This window comes from Schistocerca cancellata, chromosome 4, assembly GCF_023864275.1.
Source record: "Schistocerca cancellata isolate TAMUIC-IGC-003103 chromosome 4, iqSchCanc2.1, whole genome shotgun sequence".
NCBI lineage: Eukaryota > Metazoa > Arthropoda > Insecta > Orthoptera > Acrididae > Schistocerca > Schistocerca cancellata.
Window position 1 is genome coordinate 298,857,542 of NC_064629.1, and position 18,995 is coordinate 298,876,536.

An 18,995-nucleotide genomic window follows, 5' to 3' on the forward strand; every position below is an offset into this window, starting at 1 on the left:
ATAAGATCTTGGAAGGGTTGATAATGAGGAGCCACTGGTCGCACCAAGAAATGAAATGGTTGGGCTGAAGGTAAAGGTATCGTTGGGATTTTTTGAAGGTGATGTAGGGCTAGGATGGAGGTGTCGTCGTCGTGCTAGAGGATGTTTTCGAAGGAGTTGTTTAGGGACAGGGGATGGGCAAAACAATGTGAACAGTGGTATTAGTGGGATAGTTGTGTTTGACGGTCAAGAACGCAGGTTAGGCACGTGTTTCCCTGGACTGTGCATGTTCATTACAGACTAAGCATCAGTGCAGGTTGTTTACGAGTAGTTCACACTTCGTCTTTTCATTTAGAGGCCGATGTTGACGAGCAATGAAAGACCTAACAGAGTTTCAGTGAGGGCAAATTGTGGGGGCCCGATTAGCTGGAGCATTAGTAACCAAGACAACCAAATTACTGAATGTTTCAAGAGCAATTGTTTCAACAGTCATGACAGCCTACACAAAACATGGAAAGACATCATCGTGTAAACGTAATAGTGGGTGCAAATCAAAACTAAATGACAGAGATCGCCGCACGTAACACGAATTGTGTCAAAACAACACAAACAAAGTGACGGCAGAGGTCGATAGCCATATTCGACACCAATTACCTATCGACACTGTCCGCTGAGAACTCCATAAAGTGAACATTCATGGACGAGCTGCTATAACGAAACCATTATTGACGACAACCGACGCAAAGAGGCGTAAAATATGGTGCCAGGAGCATAAATCTTTGACGGCTGATCAGTAGAACCACGTCATATGGTCCGACGAGTTAACGTTTTCGTCATATCCAACATCGGACCGGGTTTACGAGTCAATAACGCCAAAAGAAGCCTACATTCCAGATTGCTGGATCCAACGGTTAAGCATGAAGGTGGAAGTGAGATGGTGTGGGCCGCTATATCATGGTATTCTGCTGGTCCCATAATCACTTTCAAAGGACGTGCTACAGGCAACGATTACGTTAACAGTTTAAGTGATCAGGTGCACCCCATGAATAAAATGTTGTTCCCAGATAATGATGTTATATTTCAGGACGATAATGCACCTATTCACACGGCCATGACAGTACAGTCGTGGTATGAGTAATGTGCAACTGAGCTGCAGCGTCTTCCCTGGCCAGCACAGTCCCCGGACTTGAACATTATTGAACCCTTGTGGCCGGTACTGGAGCGCAGACACCGGAACAGATTTCCGCCTCCCTCGTGACTACAGGAGTTAGAAGAGATTTTGATCGAGGAGTGGCATAACATTCCACTGGAGACTATATAATCGTTACATGCCAGTATTCCATGTAGAACTGGAGCTGTATCACGGGAAAATGGGAGTCCAACCCCTTATTAATAAACCATTCCCAAGGTGTTCACATTATTTTGCCCATCTCCTGTATATAAACAATGTTGAGGGAATATAGGAGTGGAGAAGTGAAAGGGTGTTGTGGGACACCATTAGTGGGATAGAATGTACGGGAATTTATGACGTTTATGGTTACATAGGATGGGCGATGGAATGCAAACCCTGCAATAAGTCGGACATTGCATTTTCTGCAGTTAAGAGACAAAGAAACTGGTACAAAAGCCTACTATCGTTTAGGGCGATAGACTGCAAACCCCGAAATAAGGCGAACAATGTTTTTCTGCAGTTAAGAGCCAAAGAAACTGCTACAAAAGACTACTATCGTGTAGGACTCCGCAAGCAGGCAGAACTGCCGCAACACGACGTGGCATGGACTCGACTAATGTCTGAAGTAGTGCTGGAGGGAACTGACTCCATGAATCCGTAAAAATAAGAGAGTGTGGAGATCCCTCCTGAACAGCAAGTGCAAGGCATCGCAGATATGCTCAATAATGTTCACGTCTGGAGGGTTCGGTAGCCAGCGGAAGTGTCTAAACTCAGAAGATGGTTCCTGGAGACACTCTGTAGCAATTCTAGACGTGTGGGTTGTCGCATTGTTCTGCTAGAAATGACCAATCCGTCGGAATGCACAATGGACCTGAATGGATGCAGGTGATCAGACAGGATGCTTATGTACATGTCAACGGTCAGAGTCGTATCAAGACGTATCAGGGGTCCCATACCACTTGAACTGGACACACCCCACACTATGACAGAGCCTCCACCAGCTTGAACAGTCCGCTGGTGACAAGATACGGGTTTCATGGCTTCATAAGGTTGTCTCCATATCCGTACACGTCCATCCGCTCGATACAGTTTGAAATGAGACTCGTCCGACCAGGCAACATGTTTCCAGTCATCAACAGTCCAATGTCGGTGTTGATGGACCCAGGCGAGGCGTAAAGCTTTGTGCCGTGCAGTCATCAAAGGAACACAACTGGGCCATTGGCTCTGAAAGTCCGTATCGATGATGCTTCGTTGAATGGTTCGCAAGCTGACACTTGTGGTGGCCCAGCACCGAAATCCGCAGCAATTTGCGGGAGGGTTGCACTTCTGTCACGTAGGATTCTCTTCAGTCGTCATTGGTCCCGTTCTTGCAAGATATTTTTCCGACCGCAGCGATGTTCAAATGGTTCAATGATTCAAATGACTCTAAGCACTATGGGACATAACATCTGAGGTCATCAGTCCCCTAGACTTGGAGCATTGATTCATTTATGGTATATAATTTAATGATATCTATATGTTGCGATTGATATGTGTGTGTGCGTGGATGTGTTTGGAGGTTACGGGTGCTCAACGACCAGGTTATAAGCGCCCAGCTGATGCATTATTATTTTTTAGCGATACATGGTACATGACACTGGAAACAAGGACTAAAATTTGGGGCAGAAGTGTCTGTCTGTTCATCCAGATTAAGAAGTAATCTGTGGGTAACTAAAGGAATTAAAATCTCATGTAAGAGAAAAAGAGAAATTTGTGTAATGGCCAGAACAAGTCAAGTAACAAAGTCACTTGCAATCTGTAAGAAATACTGTAATAATGTAAGGAAAGTCTTTAAAATGCCATAAATGAGGCACGTTCCGACAGAATTTAATAATTTAATTAATAAGATTGCAGCGATGTGGAATTTTGTGAGACAGGAGACGGATAAGCCGTCAGTGAACAAGACACCACTACAATGAAATAAAATGACAATATCTCGACTGATAATTCACAAGTTGCGATTATTTTTAGCAATCAGTATCTAAATTAATATAATGACAAAAATATTATTCAATATTTCAGCTAAGGAATTAAGAGAACGTAATAAAAATGTCATGCACAGAACTTCAATCAACTACAAGCAGCCGCAATATCCTCAATTGAAGTTAATAGAATACGTGGGTTGGAACTTAAATAGAGTTGAAGGAGGCTTGGCTGATGGCGAAGACATGCACATGATTCTGGAAGAATGTGTGGGGGAATAAAGATTTGTTTGTTGATAGGGAGAAGATATTCTACTGCCGTCGCCAACAGTATACATTTTGGAGAGAGACATTGTGTGAATTGGATTTTAGGATGGTATTCAAACTCAAGTCTCGAGGTGGTTGAAAATCAAATGAGCTGGGATGTAGCAGTTGGCAGCTTGGATGTTGAGATGAAATACAGCTTAGGCAGTAAGGATACTTGTTAGATGGTGTGTTGTCTGTAGAATAGATGGATATTTGAAATGACAGTGGCTAGGAATCTTCTGATGTCTTCAGAAATGGGGCTTGGCAGAAGGAATTGTTGGGACCGCCAGGGATATCAATATGTGTGATTGGAATTCTCAACTTTGGTTTGGTTCGTTGAAGTTTAGCCTTACATTTCGGGAAATAAATAGGATGAGCCAAGTTAAAGAAGGTATGTCTAAGAGTAGACGTTAAGTCTTGACATCATTTGAAGAAGTTATATTGTTGTCAAGTGGCAAGGGTTTTGCATTCCGTTGCCTAGTGGTGCCTTTTTGGCATCTGTTGAATTCAAGGTATGATTCTATAGTTTCAGCTTTGTGGCTGCCATAACTAGTCCGAGTTCCGTGGAGGATCTGATGATCTAGGCGGGGTAGCTGGAGTGTATGCACTCAGACGTTTTGTATGAAGAAGTTTCTGTGAAGAAGATTTGGACCAAGTACAGTAAGGTTAGAATGACTGTTAGAATGGGATACCTTCTAACTTCAACGTCAGGTCAGTGTGGGAATTGAAAAATGGTTCAAATGGCTCTGAGCACTATGGGACTTAACTTCTAAGGTTATCAGTCCCCCAGAACTTAGAACTACTTAAGCCTAGCTAACCTAAGGACATCACACACGTCCATGCCCGAGGCAGGATTCGAACCTGCGACCGCAGCGGTCGCGCGGTTCCAGACTATAGCGCCTAGAACCGCTCGGCCACTTCGGCCGGCTGGGAATAGAGTTCGGACTACATGTCCTCTGATGGGATTACAGAGGCAAACACTCTGACCACATTGGTAAGGGCAGGGGGCAACGTGGAGGTTTGGGTTGCTTGGATCAGATGTCTTTAGGGAAAGTGTGATGTTTACATGATGATAGAATGTGATATGTGAAGCTTTCGAGGGACATTCGGTGTGGAATGATCTGGTTGGTGGGCAAGAAAGAGACACATCAGTGAGCTTTTATTATTAAATTCAGAAATTTGGAATAGGGGCAGGAAACGAAGAAGGTTTGGATCTGAGAGGGTGTAGATTGGTTCTGAATTGCTTCCTAGACCATCTCTTCCATACTATCGTGCTAACATGGAGTTTTCTTAGCATGTGGGGTAAATGCAGTTTCTACACTGAGAATTTTTTTGTGAGGCGTTGCGATGGACGGTATGGCAGAACTGTAAGAGGTAATTTGTGTCGGCTGGGTTTAGAAATGGGGACGATTGTTGTGCAGATTTTACCATGTTGCTCAATGATGATAACGTAAATTCTGCTACTGTGGGTGATGCTTATGCTTATAATGATGCTGCTGAATATGCTGCTGCTGTTGATGACAGCGATGCTGAAACTGAGGCATGTGGCACTAGTTCGATGCACGCTCTTGTTCGTGGTGAACAAGCTAGTTTGTTTCATGTTCCTGTTTTAGATGGTGGCTATGGTGGTGATGCAGAGGCAATTTCCTAGACGATGGGAAAACTAGTAAGGCAAGCTATTCTCGATGGTAGGTAGAAGAGCTCGAGGTTAGTGTTTCCAGTGTTTGGGACTAGCAGATGGACGACAAAATTATATGGTGGGACAAGGTTGATGAGCCAGATAAGGAGCTGTGACGTTAGTGTTGACCATCCTGAGGATAGACAGGAAGGCCTGTAAGAGACTTGCGTATTGATTACTACCGCAGATGACCGACAGATGAAGACTAAGGCTAGTTGCTGAAACAAAACTATATAGCGAAGGCAGACTACTGAGCTAGCGCAAGAGAGACAACAGATGCTGTGTTCTGTATTGTTATTTCACCCCTCTTGCCGTATACAGGCGGATGATGGGCTTTCCGTGACCAAAAAGCTGGAAATATACTTAAAAACCAAACAATATAATTAATGATTGAAACGTTTACAACTGTATTTGAAACGTACAACAAAGATGAATTTCAAAGATGATTTTTGCGGAAAATTAAGCCGTAAATTTGTAGTTTTGAGTAGAAACAAGAAACAAAAAGGTAAATTACAAACAATAAAAATATTTTTAAAAGACGGTGCAGACAGATGATTATCTTAAAAATGGTCACTGTACTTTCACTAAGACTGCAGACTGCATGGGAGAAACTTTTTTGGGAAGTGGGACGTTATGCGCTCCGCGAGATTGTAAGCATTTGGGCAGTGTCAGTGGAGACGAAGGTAGCTGTGAGGTGAATGGTAGGAAGACAGAAAGGGAGGATCGATTTGCGGAGTAGTTAGAACCAGTGAAAAGCTGAACGAGGGCCCTGAGATGGGTTGAAGTAGGTGGAGAAGACTTATAGTTGATAGGATGGATAAACAGGGATGACAAGAGTTAACGTAACTGCGATAGAAGGCACTAAAATGTTCAGTTTACCTGTAACTGACTCTTACTGAAAACTGTATAGACACTAATTCCTCTTTGGAGGCTACGAGTTTTCTAAAACTCTGTCAAAAAATCATGTTGAGGACGAACCAATATAGAATCAGGCATAATGCTGTCTACTGTACTGTTATGCGCCAGTGACACCTAGTAAGAGGGTGATTAGTTGACTGTACGGCCGTTCAATGGCAGCACATTGCATCAGTTAGTTTTATTTCACACTAGTGACACGCCCCAGCTTCGCACAGGTAGCTCTAATTATCTATGGGCGGACGACTTATTTATTATATGTAGTTAGGAGCGAGATAATACATGGCGCTCTCTTTCAGAGTTACATCACGTATCGCTTTTGGAAGGCGATTCAAAAGAGTGAATTAAAGCCTGATGTTCTCGAGTTGCAGCAAGTCTCTCCTCACGACCTTCGTTGGCTTCTTGAGACTGCATAGTCCTCATCCTTTCGGCAATTCTACTCTACTGAGAAGAACTCGAATGAATTCCATGAATTTTTATTCAGAAACAAATGAAATAAAAATATAACAAGTAGGCACCTAAATCATAATGCAAACTCAGAAGGTTTGTTTATCGCAACCACGAAGCCAAATATAAATGAAACATGTCAAAGAAAACGAAGCAGTTCTGTTAAATTTTTAATAATCAAAATGAAATCAGCAAATTCATTCATCCCAGCCAAGTAAATTCAATGTTAATTACTATTCGTAAAGATAAGATTGCGGCACTTAATTCTGTGACTGTCATAAATTTCCGAAATTTCTTCTGTCACTGAGATGAAAAATTTAAGTGTTGCAACCAATGGGTTCCTTGGCGTACTACGAAACTAACAGCGTCATCTATTACTTCATTGACGTACTACCTCGTGATGATCGTGTTAGTGAGATAAACATCCAAACTATTAAGCTGAATAGACTTTTAAAATTTTTAAACTAGGATATTTTTTATGTTCGGATTTTGATGCAACACAGCTTGTACAGGGTGTCTCTGTAAGAGCGTACAATAATGTAACAGGACATAGCGAATGCTCAAAAAAAAATCTGTGGTTGGGAACCTGGGGTCGGAGAAGCCAGCTTAAGGAAGTACGAGAGTAAACTTGTCTACCGCTTTGTCCAGAATTAATGTTTTCCAGGTTATTTACAACTAAAATTTATACAATTCTGTGCTGTTTATTACATGTACATTCGTTATTTCCTGCAAGAAAACAAGGAGGACGAGCCTGATTACTAGGCAGTCATGATGCATGCTTTGTGTACTTTACTTGTCCATAAGGAGGATCTGTTGTTTTGTATTTGCATTGTCCAAAGACAGAACGTGCTATGAATCAACGACAGACCTATTTATTACTCAGTGATATTCAAAGACGTACAGTTCAATACGCCGGAGCAGTACCGGTGAAGTTTCGCAGAACTCACTGACCTTCACCTTTTGTATGCGGAAGTACGTCGCCAGGCTCTCGCTGCTGAAAGGCTGTCCAGGGAACAATTTCCTAACAGGCTTCACCCGTCACGAAGAGTATTTATTTCTCTCAATCGGGTTAATTGGAATGAAGAATCGAGGGAGGTACCAACATGAGGATGACTCGCAGACCTGATTCTGAAGAGAAGGTGATGGAACATGTTATAGCGTACCGCACTACAAGTACTCGTCATATTGCACGTGAAATGGCGCTGCACAAATTAGAGCGTAGCGAGCACTCCACGAACAACAATTACAACCATATCACCCACAAGGAGATAATGCAATGCTTATGATTGTCTTTTCAGCAAAGGTCGCATTGTGTCAGTGGTTGCTCCAACAATGGACTGATCGACTAGATTTCCCCCATATCGTGCTTGTTTGGTGACGAGGTCTCATTTGATGATGATGGTATTCCGAATAGCAGGAACAGCCATGTGCAGTATGAAGAAAACCCTTACGTTGTAGTAGAGTCACACCATCAAGTACGTTTTGCTGTGAATATCTGAGCGGGCATTGTAGGCGACAGTCCCATTGGGCCAGATCCTTTACCTGACCATCTGATTGCCCACCTTTACTTGAGGTTCGTGCAAAAAGTTCTACCTGAGAATGTACGCTTGGCTGTTCATGAGAGGATGTGGATACAACACGGTGGTGCACAGCCCCACTTTAGCGTGGATGTCTGCAGCCATGTCAGTGCTGTATTTCCTGGTCGCTGGGTTGGAAGGGAGGTCCTATTCCATCGTCTGCGAGGTCACCTGACCTGAATCCTCTTGATTATTTCCTATGGGAATATCTAAAGTCAGTTGTATTCGAGACCCCAGTGGATACGGAGATTGAATTAGTTCCCAGAATTGATTCGAAACACACCGGGGATATTAGTCAAAGTCCATCAGAATCTCATTCGCTGATGTCATACTTGCACTGAGGTTGGTGCCGTCAGTATCAGCATATTTTGTAAGATACAGTGCAAATGGTACATTCATTGTGTCATTTATGGTATTTGCAGTTAACTGTAATAAATGCAAATAAAAAGGTACACAGCAATGTGATTTTATTCCTATTATCTCCTTAAGCTGGCTTCTGTTACCTCAGGTTCCCTACCACCACTTCAAAATTCATTAGTAGTTCTGGAGATAAGCGTGTTCAAATAGGCAAACAGTCAACAGAGTTTTTTGAGATTCTGTTGCACTCCTTACACTACCTGCAGTCAGTTTCTGCAAATATTTTCAGTGTACAGACACAACGATTTTGCTGCATTATTATTAGCGTAGAACAGCTTTCGAAGTTTTAAGCAGAAACTTTTATAGTGCAAGAAATGTTCAAATGTGTGTGAAATCTTATGGGACTTAACTCCTAAGGTCATCAGTCCTTAAGCTTACACACTACTTAACCTGAATTATCCCAAGGACAAACACACGCACCCATGCTTTGTAGTGCAAGTACTTGCCAAAGATACATCATGATTCTATTTTTAGTTAGTTATAAGTAGTGATATATATGTTAACGTCAGTAGTAATTATTTGTGATGAAAATGTTTCATACTCAGCAGCATTTTCCATGAGGCATTCTACGTGTTTTTGCAGCACTATTTCCTTTGTACAGTGTGGAAGGTTTGGAGAGTTTTGACCGAAAATTAGTGATTTGCTCCAGAAGGTACAAAACAATGAAAGTGGACTATTTATTTCAGTGGTGATGTCTATGAGATACAGACGGCATCTTCAATACATCAGGTATGTGTCCAGAAATTTACCGCGTTTAACGTCATATGTGAGACGACAAACGAACTGTGTTATCAACAAACCGAAATAGATTGTTCTGAAAGTCATAAGCTGTTTGTTCCAATTTCCTGTTTGATGTTAAATAAAAAGTCTATACACGAGGAGTTTATTACCTACAAAATCATTTACTCTAAGAAGCCAAACATAATGATCACTGCCGCCGTGTGAGTGAATGCCGCGTGGTAGCATTGAAGAACCGAGACGCGGTAATGAAAATATATTAACGGAGAAGAGACGAATGGGATATCATTCAGCAGCTAATGGCTAAATTAACTGACATAAGAGACTTTAAAAATGCGCAGATTGTTATGGCCCAGTGGCTGGGTATGAACATCTCGTAAACCGTTAAGCTGGTCGGCTATTCGCGTGCTGTTGTCGTGAGCATCCACCAATCATTTCAGAACGTAGAAATTAGAGTCTTGCCCGCTTTGCAAACCAAGATAGCTAGAGATCTGCGACAGATCTGACGACAGAATGATTCAGGGCACATCGTTCAGCGCATATTGTTAAACATGGAGCTTCGTAGTACATGACCCCTACATGTTCCCATCTTGACTTAACGACATCGTGTCTGGGCCCTGGACTTATAGAAACGCACTACCTGGTCGAATAAATCACATTTTTCTTGTTACACTGGATTGATATCGTACCTAGACGTGAAGATATCCAGGCGACTGGGTGTCTAAATGTGCATCGCGTCACGGACGCAAACAAATTGGGTAGAATTATGCTGTGGAGGATGTTCACCAAAGCATCCTTTGAACCTTTGGTAGTAACTGAAGGCGCCATGACAGCTTTTGAGTACGTGCACGTTATTGGTTTCATCACCGATGGTGATGACACCTTATAGTAGGATAAAAGCCAGTGTCACAAAGCCATAATCGTGCTGCTTGGCGTGATGGTATGGGGCACCACTGACTGCACAACACGATCACCTCTGATTTCCTTAGACGGTAATTAGGGCACTAAGCGTGTATTTATGACTGTGTCGTGTCTTAGAGACCTTCATGACAGTATCTTTCAGCAAGATATGGCAAGACAGGACATTGCCCTCACTGTCCTTACCTACTTCCATAGAGAAGCTGTTCGATTGTTGTTGTGGCCAATAGTTTCATCCAGTCTCCCGAACACAAAAAATCTGGTCACAGGTTGCTGAGGGAGTCGCGTGCCACCACTCATCAGTCCCTGCGACTGTGATCTCTGTCAAAGAGCTAAAACAGCACGGAATGGTATTCCCATATCTCTAATTTAAGCTCCGACTAACTTCATACCCACAAGGGTCAGAGCCGACATTGCTGCCGGAGTTGGTGGCCTTTGGCACCCTGTATACTCCCATATCATCTTAAAATTCAATCATTTCTCCTTCCTATTGTACTGTACACGCACATAACTAAAATTACTTCGTTTACTATCATCCCTAGATTTACAATTTTAATAACGATTAGTGTAGGTATTCTCTACAGATCACACCGAATTCAGTCAGAGTGCTGAATATATATTCAGCACTTTGAATAAATTAATTTACATGCTACAGCAAAATGCAGCTGCCTTATGAACGTACATCATTTGCAGGAGTTTGTGACAGATAAACTCTTCAGTTGCTGTGGGAAAGCTTAACAGACCTTAGCCATGTGAGAAACAAAGGACATGTATGTTACGCTTAAAATTAAAAAAAAATGAAATAGTGCATTACCTGTACATCACGTTAGGGCTCCTTCTGTAACAAAAGTAATATAATGTAAACGCATGTCGTTATGTTCCAGGTACGCAGGTGGCGAGCAGTCGCGGTCGTGCTACATGGAGTGGCCAGACGGACACTACCCAAAATCTCTCAGCGATTATGTGTGAGTAACGGCTTTGCAAGTGCGCTCTTCACAGTGTCGTACGTAAATGGTTTCTGATGTTCTAGTGCCCTTGACAGAAAAGGCAATAGATGTTTCTGAAAGCTGTGGCTCAATCACCGAGTTCGCACGGTTTGGCATCCCACAAGTTGTCGAACAAAAAGTCTTCCCCGAAAAATTACGAGGTTACAATTGTATAATGTATATCCCACACTCTTATGCGTAAATATTTACTCATCTGCCTGCCACAATGCTCTAATTCATTCCGTAGCATCCTTATTTCCCAACGTTTTGAACTCTCAGTACACCTAATTCTCTATTATACGACATTAGGGCTATGTTAAGCCTTCGTCTTAACATTTTTAGCATGTTTGTTATTTATCCTAAATATGTTTGAGGGACTCATAGTCACTTTAGTCTATATTGTAAACATTTTCCGCAAACGTCATTGTGCTAACGTTTGTTTTCTATAGTTTTCAAAGCTATGTTATGGCGTCGTAAATCAGTATCGCACAAATGACTGATTCATACTTGAAGGTACACCCATCCGATGAGGCTTATCCTGTTGCGGTCACTTGTTGTAGTGTTATTTGATGGGTCCTGTCTAGAACTGTAAAAGTACCGTAGGCTGTAAGTAAGCGTAGACTACGGTAGTTTTCTTGTAGTTTTGGTCAGTTAAGATCGTAGACACGTTACCTGATCTTCAGATGTGTTGCTTAACTGTCTGGCGTAACCTCATTTAGATGATTTTGTTTGCGTATGCGATCAGTCTCTTACTAGGTTCACCAAGAAACCAGAAGAGATGAACCGTCTAGAGACTGTGTGAGGATATAGAAAGGGTCGCGTAACTTACGGCACAGTTTTGTTCTACATAGTTATCCTCCTGTATGTTACTTAAAAATTCAGAGTATTTATAGCAAAACTGAGACTGTCAATGTTTTGTTCTGGTTTTATTCGGAAACTGCTGATTTGTAATGTAAAACAGAGGGGTGTTGTAGTAGTCAAATGTGTCATAGGATAGTAGTAACTGACAACATACATCTGCCACTGCGAAAGGTTGTACATTCACAGAATCTTATCCATGCAAGTACGTCCACGTGGTTCGTGCAAAATTGTATGTAGTTCAAATCTGTGAAAATCATCAACTGCCAAGAAGAAATGAACTGAAACATTTATGCAGTGGCATGAAGGCACCGTCTTGCGAAGCGTGAATCATGTTTCATAATGTATGTAATCATTCGTCGCTCCTATCTATGGCACTTACAGGCTTGTTAAAAAGACAGGAATCTAACGAAAAACGGTATTCTTGTGCCAGACGACTGAAATGAAGGCCGTGGCTGGGAATAAACCATAGTTGCTTCATTTAGTCGTAGCGGAACTGACTAAGAATTGTAGCCGTAGAGTTCTGAGAATTGAAGCAACATCACAGTTACAACTGGATAAATATTATGTGAAGAAGGGTAAGAATAATAAGAAAAACATTAGTAGCACTTAAACTTGTTAGTAACATACCGATGTATGCACGGCAGTTTCTTAAACTATTATTCCTACAGCCAGCACCACATACACACTCTCCACTACCAACGACTGGTAAAAATCTGTACGTACATGTTTTGTTTCATTTGCAGTGTGTTGGTAACGGTCGATCGAATTATCAAGACTGTCACCGACACTGCCATTAGTCAATCACGAAGGCATTTTATTCGAAATTATGGGGTCACATGCAGACGCCATGTTCCGAACCTTCCCACATTACGTGCCAGGTCCCCAACTAATACAGGGAAGACAAACGACGGGAAGCAAAAACTAGTGCACCAGATATGTATACCCTTAGTTCATAACAGAAATTCAGAAATACATCCATCTTTAATTAAACGAGATGGTCCTCGTCTACAATGGTTGTTAATTTTGATGTTTGTACAGTTCATTAACGGCTAACTTATAAACGAATGACTTAAATGTAAACTGAACCTTGTTAATCTCTAGAGTAGTCAAACGCAATATTAACTTTTGGGTAGTCTCCATATGGAACACTGGCTCTAATTAGTAGTGTTCGTACACCGAAAATGTGTAGAACATAATAAAAGAAAGTTCATTTTGTGCTTATGTAGCCAAGTTCACAGAATATATACGTCACCCCAAAATTTTTACTTCGGTTAGGTATTTTTTTAAATTACCACTCTGTTGTGGTAGACTCGTGCTTACTCCAGTACGTTCTTAACTTCCAGTTCCGATAATAATTTTTACTAGTTGACTAGTTGGGCAATTTAGTTCATCACACACCTCCATAAAGCACGGATTCCATAATAGTACTTAACAGTTTAGTGTTTCATCCGTTTCCTCCCACTGAAGCGGGGACCATCAACTGATCCACATGGGATGAATTCCATGCCCATACTATAAGTAAATCTTCACTAACTACGTTCACATAATGTTCTATTGACTTATAATGTTGTTACGTGCCATTATACAAATGTATGATACTTGTCACAATTCCGTATAGCGTGGCATAGAAATGGCGGCGACCGCCTTGTTCTCCGGTAAGCTCATATGAGCAGTGGCTGGAAACTGCACTACTTACTCATTTTCATGAGCACAGTACAGCTATCCCCATACTTTTAGATAGCGTCAAATGTACAAATGTGTGTGAATGCCTAAGGACCCAAACTGCTTGGGTCATCGGTCCCTAGACATACACATTATGTAAGCTAACTGAAAGTAACTTATGCTAAGAGCAACACACACATCCATGCCTGAGGAAGGACTCGAGCCTCCGGCGAGAGGGGCCGATAGCGTCCATATCTCCATATTTGTATGGTAGCAAGTGAGTGGCATATACTTTAACAGTGGCAAAAATTTATTTACAGCTCCTACAAAATATACGTATTTCAAAGTTTTACTGACCTTCAAAGTAGTCACCAACATTGTGTATAGCCCGTTGCCAGCGATGTGGAAGTCGTAGGATACTCTTAGCAGTGCCAGCTGTGTTGTCAGTTCGAACGGCGCGGCCTATTGCCTGACGAATTTTTAGCAGTTCTGAAGCGAATGTCGTGAAGCGTTTCCTTCAGTTTAGAAATCGAGTTGAACTCACGAGGGCTTACGTCAGGGGAGTGCAGTGCGTGGTATAGCACTTAGAAGCCCCACCAGTCAAACCAATCAGTAACAGCTTGCTCTGCACGTGCTTGAGCATTGTCCTGCAAAATGATGGTCAGGTCCTGCAGAAAGTATCATCACTTCCGTCTCTAAGCTGGTCGAAGGTTGTGTTCCAAAAATGAACAGCATAGAGACAGAAGTGATGACACTTTCTGCAGGACCTGACCATCATTTTGCAGGACAAAAACATTGCAAGCTGCTACTATTTTGTTTGACTGATGGGGATCCTAAGTGCTGTACCACCTACCGCACTCCCCTGACTTACGACCTCGTCAGTTCAACTCGATTTCTAAACTGAAGGAAACACTTCACGACATTCGTTTCAGAACTGCTACAAATTCGTCGGTCAATATACCGCGCCGCTCGAACTGTCAACACAAATTGCACTGCTAAGAGTATCCTACGACTTCCACATCGCTTGCAACGGGTTATACACTATGCTGGTGGCTACTTTGAAGGACAGTAAAACTTTTAAATACTTATCTATTTTGTACGAGCTGTAAATAAATAGTTGCCACCATTAAAGTTCCAACCCTCGTATTTTACTAACTGTGACTCTGTCGTGCTACGATTTATAACCAGTGCCTGACCCAAGGTGTTTCCTCGGAACAGGGCGTGCACTGTCGAAACTAGTCTCCCTAAGATATCGCCAAATCATAGTAAACAAGTTCCAGTTGCAGTTTATCTGGTCTTCTTGTTTAAACTACTCGTGCTAGATCGAAAAGTCGTTTTGTGTCATCTTCTTAACCATCTCCATCATCATATTCTGCTGGCAACAGAAATTACTGTTATCTCTGACATACCAGTGACTAACCGACTAATAGAGCAAACACTAGGTGACTGGTCGACTGTTCATTTATTTTATTTATTTATTGTTCCGTGGGACCAAATTAAGGAGAAGTCTCCATGGTCATAGAACGAGTCAATACATGAAATTAGAACACGATATTAGAAACAGATAAAATGAAATATAAAAAAACATATTTAGGTGGCAAGTCGTAAGTTTAAATGAAGACAATCAACAATGTAACACTGGAATTCGCTTAATTTTTTAGCTCTTACAGGAGCTCCTCGACAGAATAGAAGGAGTGAGCCATGAGAAAACTCTTCAGTTTAGACTTAAAAGAGTTTGGGCTACTGCTAAGATTTTTGAGTTCTTGTGGTAGCTTATTGAAAATGGATGCAGCAGAATACTGCACTCCTTTCGGCACAAGAGTCAAGGAAGTGCATTCTACATGCAGATTTGATTTCTGCCTAGTATTAACTGAGTGAATGCTGCTAACTCTTGGGAATAGGCTAATATTGCTAACAACAAACGACATTAAAGAAAATATATACTGTGAGGGCAATGTCAGAATTCCCAGATTTTTGAATAGGGGTCGACAAGAGGTTCTCGAACTTACACCACATATAGCTCGAACAGCCCGTTTTTGAGCCAAAAATACCCTTTTTGAATCAGAAGAATTACCCCAAAAAATAATACCATACAACATAAGCGTATGAAAATATGTGAAGTAGACTACTTTTCGTGTTGAAGTGTCACTTATTTCAGATACTGTTCTAATGGTAAATAAAGCAGCATTTAGCTTCTGAACAAGATCCTGGACATGGGATTTCCACAACAGCTTACTATCTATCCGAACGCCTAGGAATTTGAACTGTTCCGTCTCGCTCATAACATGCCCATTCTGTCTGATCAAAATATCGGTTCTTGTTGAATTGTGAGTTAGAAACTGTAAAAGCTGAGACTTACTGTGATTTAGCATCAAATTATTTTCCACAAGCCACAAACTTATTTCATGAACTACATTATTTGTTACTGTTTCAATATTATACACAAGATCCTTCACTATCAAGCTGGTGTCATCAGCAAACAGAAATATTTTTGAATCACCTGTAATACTAGAAAGCATATCATTTATATAAATAAGAAACAGCAGTTGCCCCAGCACCGACCCTTGGGGAACGCCCCACTTAACAGTGCCCCATTGAGACTGAACATCACTACCACTCTCAATATTGCGGAGAATTACATTCTGCTTTCTGTTCTTAAAGTAAGAGGCGAACCAATCGTAAGCTACTCCCCTTACTCCATAATGGTCCAACTTCTGCAGTAATATTTTGTGGTCAACACAGTCAAAAGCCTTCGTTAAATCAAAGAAAACACCTAGCGTTCGCAACCTTTTATTTAATCCGTCCAAAACCTCACAGAGAAAAGAGAATATAGCATTTTCAGTTGTTAAACCATTTCTAAAACCAAACTGAACATTTGACAGCAAATTATGTGAATCTAAATGCTCCAGTAACCTTGTATATACAACCTTCTCGATAACTTTAGCAAACACCGATGGCATAGAAATAGGTCTAAAATTGTCAACATTATCAATGTCTCCGCTTTTATAAAGTGGCTTCACAACCGAGTGCTTTAATCGGTCAGGAAACCGACCACTCCTAAAGGAAAAGTTACAGATATGGCTGAGAACTGGGCTAACATACATAGAACAATACTTCAGTATTCTGCTAGATACCCCGTCATATCCATGAGAGTTCTTGGTCTTTAGTGATTTAATTATTAACTCAATCTCCCTCTTGTCAGTATCATGGAGGAGCATTTCAGGTAACAGTCTCGGAACACTTTTTTTCTAAGAGCGCTGTATGATTCCCTGTTGGGACTAGGTTTCTATTTAGTTCACCTGCTATATTCAGAAAGTGATTATTAAATACTGTACCTATATGCGACTTATCAGTAACACGGACATTCCCACTACGCACTGATTCTATATCCTCGACCTGTCTCTGCAGACCAGCAACTTCCTTTACGACTGACCATATGGTTTTAATTTTATCCTGAGACTTGGCTATTCTATCTGCATACCACATACTTTTTGCCTTCCTAATAACATTTTTAAGCACCTTACAATACTGTTTGTAATGGGCTGCTGCCTTTAGATTTTGACTGTTTCTAACGTTTTGATATAATTGCCACTTTGTTCTACAAGATATTCTTATACCTCTAGTCAGCCACCCAGGCTGCCTGTTTGTGCTATTACCCTGTTTTAAACGTTCTAACGGAAAGCAACTTTCAAAGAGCATGAGAAAAGTCTTGAGAAAAGCATTATATTTATCGTCTACTGTATCAGCGCTATAAACATCTTGCCACTCTTGTTCCTTTATAAGGTTTACAAAAGTCTCTACAGCAACTGGATCAGCTTTCCTGACCAGCTGATGACTATATTTAACACGTGTTGCAGCATTAAAATCTTTTAAAGTTAAAATTTGCGCATCATGATCTGAAAAGCCATTCACCTTTTTGCTAGCAGAATGCCCTTCTAGTAATGAGGAATGAACAAAAATGTTGTCTATGGTTGTTCTACTGTTCCCTTGCACTCTCGTTGGAAAGAATACGGTTTGCATAAGATTATATGAATTAAAGAGGTCTACCAGCATCCTCTTCCTTGCACAATCACTTATACAATTAATATTGAAGTCACCACACATAACTAACTTTTTGTATTTCCTATAAAGTGAACCAAGAACCTCCTCTAGCTTTAGCAAAAATGTTATGAAATCGGAGTCTGGGGATCTATAAATAACAACAGTTACAAGTTTAGCTCCGTTAAATTTAACCACACCTGCACAACATTCAAACACCTTTTCAGTGCAGTTCTTTGAAACATCAATTGACTCAAATGCGATGCCGTTTTTCACATACAAGGCTACTCCTCCACACCACAAAGAGCTCCTCGAAAAGCAGCCAGCCAACCTGTATCCTGGTAAATGAAGCCTCTGAATTATCTCCTTATTTAAGAAGTGTTCAGATATACCAATAATTTCAGAGTCAACATCTATAAGCAGTTCACTAACTTTATATCTAATAACTTGTATATTTTGATGAAATATACTAATTCCCTCATTACTCGGATACCTAAGCTTTGTCAAAAGTGATTCCCTTGTTAGAGAGACTTCCCTTAAGCAGGAATACCTATCATCTGACTTAAATCTAAAAAATGTGCAGCTCTAACACCCACTACTGCAGGAATTTTCGCATGAGTGATCCCACCAACCCCACCTATGCTGTCACCTATAAGCTTTGCCAACCTCCCCTTCCCATACCTGTTGATGTGCAGGCCGTGTCTAGTGAAACCCGTCCTGCTGATAGACTCCACCGACACCACTGAAATGTGACCCATGCTTTCTGTCATCAGCGCACCCCCAAGTCTCATGTTATTACGCCTGACGGCTGTATTAAGATGAGGCCGATCGTTACGCTGAAACAGTTCCACGAAATGCACATTCGTGTTGCCAGTCTGAGTGGCTATCTTTTCCAGGTCACCATCTATGTTATACTCCCCATCCCTATCAATACTATTACCAGCCCCACCCACAATCACTACCTGATCCTCTTTAGTAAAATCCCTACATAACACCCCTATGTTAACAGTCACCTGAGCCAACCCTGCATTAGGCTTCACAATGCTGGTGACCTGGTACTCACTCCCCAGCACTTCCTGCAACTGCTGGCCTACACCTCTGCCATGAGAACTACCTAACAGCAGAACCTTCTTCTTCCTCTTCGACTTTGCAACTGTTCTAGGCACAGTAACTACAGAGGTCTGCTGCATACTTCCTACATCTACAGCTACTAGAGATTCCTCTCCACTAGACTCTGACAGTTGGTCATATCTATTGTTAACACCAATAGTAAAACTATCTGAAAATCTTCTTCTCCTAGCAGATCTCTTGCCAACAGCCAGCTCCCATTCCCCAACCCCC

The 18,995-nt window shown here is 41.4% G+C and overlaps 1 protein-coding gene across 1 annotated transcript in view; it reads left to right on the forward strand.

The window, feature by feature from the left end:
* LOC126184178 (tachykinin-like peptides receptor 86C) overlaps window positions 1–18,995 on the forward strand; it is a 290,420-nt gene that overhangs the window by 123,052 nt on the left and 148,373 nt on the right. The window contains exon 3 of the mRNA XM_049926546.1: window positions 10,992–11,072. Within this exon, the coding sequence (XP_049782503.1) occupies window positions 10,992–11,072 (81 nt within the window). The remainder of the gene's footprint in view (window positions 1–10,991; window positions 11,073–18,995) is intronic.